The sequence below is a fragment of the Stenella coeruleoalba genome (assembly GCF_951394435.1).
Source record: "Stenella coeruleoalba genome assembly, chromosome: X".
NCBI lineage: Eukaryota > Metazoa > Chordata > Mammalia > Artiodactyla > Delphinidae > Stenella > Stenella coeruleoalba.
In genome coordinates, this window is record NC_137152.1 from 38,938,788 (window position 1) to 38,948,344 (window position 9,557).

The 9,557-nt window shown below is 42.6% G+C and overlaps 1 protein-coding gene across 1 annotated transcript in view; it reads right to left on the minus strand.

Moving 5' to 3' along the window:
- Positions 1–7,884: 7,884 nt before the first annotated feature.
- Positions 7,885–9,557, minus strand: part of AKAP4 (A-kinase anchoring protein 4) — a gene marked incomplete at its 3' end in the record, with an annotated part of 11,660 nt that continues 9,987 nt past the window's right edge. Inside the window, 3 exon segments of the mRNA XM_079910952.1 lie at positions 7,885–8,040; positions 8,832–9,065; positions 9,069–9,553. Coding sequence (XP_079767078.1) covers positions 7,885–8,040; positions 8,832–9,065; positions 9,069–9,553 — 875 coding nt within the window.

Below are 9,557 nucleotides of genomic sequence, written 5' to 3' on the forward strand. Positions count from 1 at the left end.
TTCGTTGCCAGAGGAGATTTCCCTGGCAAGCCCCCTCTTCCCTCCAGCAGATAGTCTGTGCCACAGGGCTGGCTGACAGGCACCTGAAATCTCAGACAGGAGAAATCTCTTTTTCAAAAGCAAGGTTTCTGGGAGACAGATGCTATCAAACCCCAAGAGGAAGGTTAGCAGGTCAGGCTGTTTGACTTTGCTTCTGCCTCCTGCTGAGTTCTGGAAAAGGATTTATATTTTCTGGGAGGTGTTGTGTGAAACCCTTTCAGGGTCAGAAAAAATACATCCATTTGTCATTTGGCGGTTGGGGGGAACATGGAATCTGGAGTCGACTGTTCTTAGCATCTGGTGAGAGTGAGAGTGTGAAATACAGGCGGTGAGACAAAGTGCAGGCATAGGGAAGGCAAGTGAAAACCTACCACTCTCCCCTTTACCAATTGGCTCCATAACAGCTGGGGTTTTCCTGACAGTCAAACTTTACCTCCCCCCACCTGCCCTCCAAGAGATGTGCTGGCCCTGATGTGGATAAATCCTTTTAACTGTCAGTAAAGTCCAGTGAGGTTGGCATTTTAAAAATGAAAAATGAAAGGGAGGAAAAAACCAGAAATAAACAAAGGAAGTAAATAACAGTTGAGCAGCACTCCTTCCAATCTATCCGTCCCACAGCAGATCGAGTGAACATTCCAGAACATAAATCTCACCCTGAAACTGCTGGGCTTCCAACCTTTCAAATGGTTTTTCATTGACCTTAGAAGTGAGTCCAAAATTTTAAACATGATATACAAGGCCCTTTGCAATCGGATGTCAGCTGAGTTTTCTAGCTTTGTCACCCATCACCTCCCCTTCACACACTCTGCATTCCAGCTACATATGTCTCCCCGCTTCCTAAACAAGCCACACTTTATTCATCTCTGAACTTTTGCACACGTATGGCCACCCACCAGCCACTTAAATCAAGCACAGTAGTTAAGAGTACAGACTCCAGAATCAGGCTGCTTGGGCTTAATCCCAGTTGTGGGCAAGTTTCTGATCTTTTTTGCTTTCATTTTTTCAGTTGCAAAGTGGGGCTACCAAGAGGGGTGCTGTGAGGATCAGATGAGAGACATGGCACAGAATCAGCACACAATCCACGTTAGCTGTTGCTCAACAAACATTGGTTGGCTGGCTGCCCAGTAGGTGGGAGGCCCTTTGCATCCATCCATCCATCCATTCATCCATCCATTTATTTATTTATTTATTTATTTAACATCTTTATTGGAGTATAATTGCTTTACAATGGTGTGTTAATTTCTGCTGTATAACAAAGTGAATCAGTTATACATATACATCTATCCCCATATCTCCTCCCTCTTGCATCTGCCTCCCATCCTCCCTATCCCACCCCTCTAGGTGGTCACAAAGCACTGAGCTGATCTCCCTGTGCTATGAGGCTGCTTCCCACTAGCTATCTATTTTACAATTGGTAGTGTATTGTCCATGCCACTCTCACTTTGTCCCAGCTTACCCTTCCCCCTCCCCGTGTCCTCAAGTCCATTCTCTACTTCTGCGTCTTTATTCCTGTCCTGCCCCTAGGTTCATCAGAACCATTTTTTTCTTTAGATTCCATATATATGTCACATCCATTTATTACATGCTACTTCCAGTCTAGAGGAAAGGCAGACATGTAAACAGGACGTTATAATACAGCGTGATCAAAGTGAGGATGGAGCTATGTGAGCCAGAAGGAGCAACTTGTGGGGTCCCTCCCTTCCACCCTTTCCTCAGCTGGATGCACCTCAGATGACACCTCAAATTCAGTTTTTAGCCAGGCCCTGAGGCTTGAGAAAGATAGGAGAAAGTAAAGAATTTCCAACCTAGGGCTGGCATTCAGACTTTAGGCACCAGTACAACCCTACTGACTGTTAAAATATTGAAACAACTTTCATACTCATTGACAAAGGCCCTAAGCACCCCAAGTATTCCATAATGCCTCCTTCCCCTCTGCCTCGTGCAGTCTGGCTCTGGGGAACACTGAATGGACACCATCAGGGACCACCCTTATTCCCCCAGGGCACATGCCTGCCAGCTTGTCTGGAGGTATTTTTTCACTCTGGTTCCCCTCCCCCCTAACCCCCAGGACCCACCCTCCATCAGTCGTGGCCCTGGGAACTGTGAGCAAATGTGAATTACCAGTTTGTCCCCTGAGGAGGCATTTTGAGCATCAGCTGTACTTGAACTTGGGGGTACTCCCTGTTCCGTGAGTCCCAGGAGCTGTATCTGCTTGTTTGTTGAGATGACTGCTGCTTTGAGGGTAGCTTTTGGCCTTCTTCTGGGCCCTGGCTTATGCCTGCAGTACCCTTTGGAAATCTCTGCTTTTCTACCAGCCTGGATTCCTTCTAGCCAACCATCCATCCCACTCCAGAGGTTCCTGTCACCTCCTAGATGTGTCCACTCCATTCTGCACTACACCAGGACTTATCCTGACAAGTGACTTTATGGACAAGGCCCTGGTATTCTATGAAGCAGCACAGAGTGGGAGCTTTGGAGCCAGGATTATCTGGGTTTGAATACCAACTCTACCACTTCTCACTGTGCAAGTTTCTCAGCCTCTCTGGGCCTCAGTTGCCTTATCTACAATGTGGGACAATAAGAGTACCTACCTCAAAAAAAAAAAAAGAGTACCTACCTCATAGAGTTGTTGGGAGGATTAAAGGACAAAGTAATGGAAAGCACTTAGATGAATGTCTGGCATATAGTAAAAGCTCAGTAAATGTTAGAGATTTATTATTATTATTTTGCATTGAAGTTTTAATGGGCACATTTAGGTCTATTTTTAAACATTTTCACCTTGCTTGTTGCCTCTTTGCACAACACCTCCAGAGAGGTAGATATTGAAAGATATTGATTAGCATCCTGATTTTTGAGGTGAGGAAACATACTTGGCTACTATATCAAGTGATGAAGTGTTATTAAGTGGCCATGGTTAAAGACAAATTTTCTGATTCCCCATTTAATGTTATTTGTCCCCATCAGGGAACACTGAAATAGGTGGATAGTTATTCATTCAATAAATATTTATTGAATGGCTACCATGTACCAGGCACAGTGCTGGGCAATGAGGACACAGTAGTGAACAAGATAGGCAGGTCCCTGTGCTCCTGGAGTTACCATTCTAGAGGGAAGAGACGGTCAATAGGCAAGTAAATTATGATAAAGAGGATGTATCAGTTAGTGTGATGAAAATAAAACAGGGTCATGTAATAAAGAGTAACTGTGGCAGATAGGGTGATGAAGGAAGTTTTTTCTGAGAAGGAGACTTTTATGACAAGAAGAGGGGTGAGCTGAAAACCTTTTCCCCTTGGATACGTAGCTGGGATCTGGGAGGGAAGTTCTCATAAAGGGGGAGTTCCCAGGGTCCTGCTCTGGGCCACCACAAACAAGTGGAAGGGGCAGGAGGGAGGGCTGCAAGTTAAAGGTGGCTGAGAGCCTGAAGTCAGAAAGACTTGCTGAATTGGAGGCTTTCTGGAAAGAGACAGAGGAGCAAAGAAACTTGTGAACAGTGGAAGGGTTTTTTTCCCTACAGGTATTAAGTTTAAATATATTTAAAACTAAACTTTATTGATCTAATTTAGATAGAATAATGTTAACTAATTTTAAGTGTACAGTTTGATCAGTCTTGAGAAATGTATACACCTATGTTAAATGTATACATATCCCCTATCAAGATACATAGTTACCATTTCCACAACTCTAAAATGTTCCCTTCATGACCCTTTGGAATCAATTCTGGTCAGCTATTTTGTAGAATGTCCCTCAATTTAGGTTTATCTGGTAGTTTCTCATGATTAGACTGGGATCATGGGTTTTTGGCAAGAATGCCCTTCTGTTGATATTATATCAGGAGGTACATGATACCAATGTGTCTTTACTGATGGTGTTAACCTTTATCACATAATTAAGTTGTTACTGGTGGGCTCATCCATTGTAAAGTTACTCTTTCCCCTTGGTAAGTAATAACTATCTTGGGGGAGATACTTTGAGACCACCCCATAAAGATTTAAATTGGCTTTATATGAAACCTATATGTTGAATTAGAAAGTGTTTTATTTTACTTAGTTTTACTAGTTAAGAGCATGGTCTATTTTTCTATTTACCTGTTTTTCTTTTTCTCATTCATGTGTTATAGTTGTTTAATAAACATGGATTCTGAATTAATGGGAAGACAGTGTGATAGAATGGAAAAAGCATAGTGTTTGGCATGAGGCAAACCTGGATTTGAATCCCAACTCTCCCACTTACTGATGTATAACTTTTAAAAAAGGCCTTTAAACCTGACCATCTAATTTCACAGCTGTAAAAAGCAGCTAATAACAAACCATCTCACAAGGTTTTTAAAAGAACTAAAGCACCTGGTAGTGTCTGGCACTAAGTAAGTTCTCTGTAAATGTCATTTCTTGCCTTCCTTAATACATACGTGTTTAATATTATTGTCACTATGGTAATTAGACTCTCCTCTTTCTGGCTGGGTGGCTCTAGGATACAGAAATTCAATCAATTCTTCCAGATTTTTTTTCATGTTCTGACACCACAGAGACCTCAGTGCAGTGGAACTGCTGGACTTTTTACATGTCTCTGAGTCAGTGAGGAGAAAGTAGCTGCAATTGTTTTATAGTTGATGGCAAATTCTTACAGCTGACAAGTAAATTCTATCCTATACCTTTGCAAAGCTCATTCACTACCTCTCATATTTGGGGATTTGATTTTCATGGACGTACAAATATATCATTTGCAAAGGTGGCATTTTTATTTTTATTACTCCTGTATTTCTACTTTTTACTTTTCTTCTTCCATTATTAGAACTATTGTAAAGTAGAATTTTAACCGGGGCAATCTTGTGTGGTTCCTGTTTTTAACGAGAATTAATCTGAGCTTTCTTTGGAAAGATATACTCTTAAGTTAAGCTAGAGAGAGAACACTGCAATACCCCTCTCCTCACCCCTGATTGTTTTTTAAGGTTTAAGTGAAACTTTGCTTTCTCTGTCTTTTGTTTCCTTGCTCTAAATTTTATTTCCCATTTCCTAAACTTGTTTGATTTGTTATTTGTTCCCTCCCGAAGTTCTCTAGGCAGGGATTTAATTCATTGTTGCTTTTTTGTACTGATGAAGGCTTTCAGGGCTATACATTCTCTAAGTACTGCCTTGGCAATCTCCCGTAAAGTGGTCCTCCCATAAAAGGTCTTACCAATTTTTCCTTTTACCTTATGCTCCATTATGTTTTGGCCTGGCACTGTTACTAATCCTCTTTATTACAATATTTGACACTTTGATACTCTGCATTAATTTTGATTTCTTAAATGGTACATTAAAGCTATTGATTTGGGGAGTTTGGGATTAGCAGGTGCCAACTATTATAGATATAGGATGAATAAACAACAAGGTCCTACTGTATAGCACAGGGAACTATATTCATTATCCTGTGATAAACCATAATGGAAAAGCATATGAAAAAGTATATATGTATGACAGAGTCACTTTGCTGTACAGCAAAAATTAACACAACATTGTAAATCAACTATACTTCAATTAAAAAAAAACTACTGATTTTGATTACCAAGTTTTTTCTGCTGCCCCCTTAAATTTTGCCTCTGAGGAAAATGTCTCTCTTGCCTCACCTCAGCCTAGGCCTGGCCCTGTGGTAACCTCCCAGATGAGTTCTGCTCACAACTTTCTTGTGAAATGGAGGCCTGATGTTCAGAAAGACTAAAATTGTCAGCGATATCAAACCAGTGACACTGCCTGCCAGGAGATAATCCTGTTTTCCTTCTCCTTCTGCTCCTGTCATCCCTTTCCTATATGTGGGGCTTTCAGCTCAGCAGAAGCCTTTGTCCATTTCTAGCTGCTGGCAGTGGCCACATTGCTAATAGGATGCCTGGGATCACTTCCCCATTTAGAGGGGTGAAAGGTCAGGGTCTCACCCTCCAGGAATAAACCCCAAGGCCTGTTGAGCTCCTCCAGATCCTTGTCAGGGCCCTGTCTGGCCCAAAGCATTCCTTTCTCTGCTGGAGTCTGTCAGTTAGCTCTGGCAAAAATCAAGTTTCCTCACCCTGATCTTACCTCATCCACACAAGTTTCCCTGAGAAATTATGGAAGAGAAACTCTTAGAATCCTCAAATGTCAGAGCTGGAAGGGCCCTTAGAGACCATTTTGCCCCAATGGCCCTCATTTAACAGAACATATAACTTCCTTTGCTCTATTTCCACGTTCCAAAGAATCCCCAAGGCCGCCTCATAATAAAAATCAGGAGTAAGTCAAGAGCCGAGTTAATCAAGGAAGTAAAGTACTATGGGACCCAGCTGTGCTCAGGGAGGACTGAGTCATCAGAAATGCAGACCTGGTCCCGGGATTTGTTTATTAAGGATTTTCTTCAAGGACAAAGAGAATGTTCTGTGGTAGCTTAACTCCAAAGCTTTTCATGGGGTCGGGGTGAGACTAGAAAAGGTTTGATTAGCTTTAGAAGGGCTGGGGAGTTTTAAAATCCTGGCTTTGAAGGAGCCTACCTTTACTTCTATCTGACTGGTCCAGGCATTGTAGAGAAGTTGTCAAAGTTTGTCTGTATGCTTCTTATCTCCCCCAAAATGTGCCTTTCTGGGTCCCACACTCAGAGGATCTTGCTTTCAGTTTGGAAATATATCAAGGGCACTTGCAACTGTGTTAGGATGGGCTTTGAGAGGTACAACTTCAATCCCATATCTAATTTGTAACAAGATTCTCCTTGCAAAGCATCATTACATCTATTCTTCTAGTTTAACCTCTAAACAGAGAGGGTAATTTTTGTCTACATTTTGCAGATAAAGGAAAAGGCTCAGAGTCTACCTAGGTGACTCTAAGGCCATGCAACTAGTAAGAGGCCGAAGCTTTAACTTTTGAGTCGAGAAGGAAGCCACATCTGTGCTTGTTCTACTAAGCCACAAGCACCTCAAAGGTGCCAAGGAATGCCACAGCAAACTAGCTAACAGAGGACCACAGGGCTGAAACCACTGTCTTGATCTGATTTGTAATGAATTATAGCATTGTGATAGACTTCTGAGAAGCATAGAGCAAATCTAGGAATTTAGTGCTAGTCTCAAAGGAGACATTGGGATTCACATAAGGTGGCTGTGAAGAATTTACCATTCTGTAGCTTTGTTCTCTGCAAATTTTTCTCTCAGACTGCTGGAAAACAAGGAAATCTCATCAGTTGGAGGAAATGACTTATAAGGAAGCTTTATTATGTGTGGGGGAGGATCAGATCCCATTGTAGTTCTGGATAGTGTTTAACCATGTGCAGTGAACACTGGGAGTGTATGTGTGTCCGTGGGTAATATACTTTCTTCAGTTTGTTTTTCATCTAAGCTAGCCCATCTACAAACTCTTAAAAGTGATCAAGAAAGCTGCATCCTTGGGATTAGAAGGGGGATTATCAAGTTAACTGTGAAATTCTGGGAGAAACAGGGAGACCACAGGTGGCAAAACTCTAAATAGCTTGTGAACTGAGATTTGGATAAACCGGATGACTTAGGAACTTGGACATGGGTTATATCCCTGTGTCTTGGGTGCTTAGAAAATAACCCAGGGTGAGATCCGGACACAAGTCCAACACTGTATCACCAGTCCTTGAAATTGGACGCATTCCCCTCCCTTGCCTCGGATATATCCGACCAAGAAAACAATGACACAATTTAAAAAAAGTTTTTTTATTCAAGTTCTTGCCCAGTTTGTTGGACACCCTGTATTTGCACAGTCCAACTGCTCAGATGTATTGGAAAATACAGTCGTGCAGCGTGCAGTTCACTGGTCTGATGGTAGAGGATGCTCCAGCTGGGATAGAATGCTGCTGGGGGTGGGGAGTAAACGGAGAGGAGAAAGAATTGTTGGCTCACAGGTTAGTGAGCAGCCAGTCTAGCAGTTGTTTTCTAGCCATGTTTCCCACGGCTTCATCCAGTGGTTGTTCCTTGGTGAACTTCATGACCTCTTGAAGAAGATCTCCTACCCTGTACCCCTTCTCTGCTGCTTTAGCTGAAACTTCAGGAAGCTGTGGAGAGAGCAGATACCTTGAGTCGCATGATGCTTTTGGAGCCAGGGCCCCGACGGAGAAAGTCTACTATACCCCACCCACCTTCCTGCCTATGATTCTAGGATTAAAGGCTGCCACAGGTCCAGGACTGGAGGCTGCTGACATGGCTTTCCTTTTTTCTGGACCCTCCTCTAATGGCATAGATTAAAATGCCAAAGGTCCTTTCTTTTTGAGCTTCAAAAAACAAACTCTGGAATCAATTGTGTTCACTAATACTTTTCATCAGGTACTGGGATCCTTCAGTTAATCTGTACTGATTTCTAGGTCAAGGTTAGGGGTTGCCATTCCCCTGCCTCCCTAAAAAAAAGTACATGAGATTGGAAATAGGGAGGATAATTTGGTTCAGTATTTTATTTCTCTGGAATCCATCTAATGTAGGAAACACAGCTGTGGGGTGTGTGTGTGTGTGTGTGTGTGTGTGTGTGTGCATGCACACGTGTGCAAAACATAAGACTTAAAAATTGCTCCCTGATGTTTTACCAAATAGTTTGTTGAAAGGATCACTGACAAAATGAGCTAATCTCACTCTCCTCCTCTTGGAAGTACACAGGACTTGAGTTGTCCAGAGCCCCATGTAACTAATGGTTCATCACTTTTGTGTCTTTATGAGGTGAGAGTAATTCATGAGTCACATGATAAAGAACAGACTCAAAAAAATGGACTGCTTCTTGGGCTCTAAGTACAATACCGCCTCCCTGCCCCTACCCATTCTAACCCTCTTTCTTCTTGTTCCTTGTTGCATTGCTTACCTTCTTCAGTTGTCCAGCATCATCTCCCATGAAGTAGAGCATGGGTATGTTAAATTGTGAGGCTGCAATCCACTGCAGGACAGCCTGGAGCTGCTTTTGCAAGCTACTTGTTGAGCACTGATTATTGACAATGACTTCAGTTCCAGGAGAGTCTTGATAGTTCTGTGACATCGCAGCATCATGACTACATCTGGGGCCACCGGCCTGGTAGTTGGGGTTGTTGGCCAAGGCTGCTTATTCTTCCAACTCAGCAAGGGCTGCCCCATTGTTGCTATACTTAGCCATGATAAGGCACAGCTTCATCACAGATTCTACCAGTTGATCTATAAATTGTCGGCTCACTTGCTTCATCCCACTGATAAAGTCAAGTTCTTGATTGTCCTGGCATTTTTCTTCCCCTTTGTCAGGCCTCTTGGACATGGAGGCTCCTTTGTCTGTCCTGGGCTCAGAACGTTTGTTCTCACCTTCACATAGATCTCCACAGTTGAAGGAGCTCTCACTAAGCAGTTTTTGAATCAGTGACAGAACGATGTTTGACATATCCAGCCTCTGGGAGTCCAGGTGTTCATTCTCCTTTTGAGAGGTGGATGATCCAGGTGCTCCACGAGATTCTAGATGTTTCATTGAAAGTGCCTTGACACTTTGGCTACCTCTGCACTTTTTGTATTGGGCACTCTGAGTCATATAGCTGGTGGTAGAACAAGGACAGTCTTTAAATGCATCTTT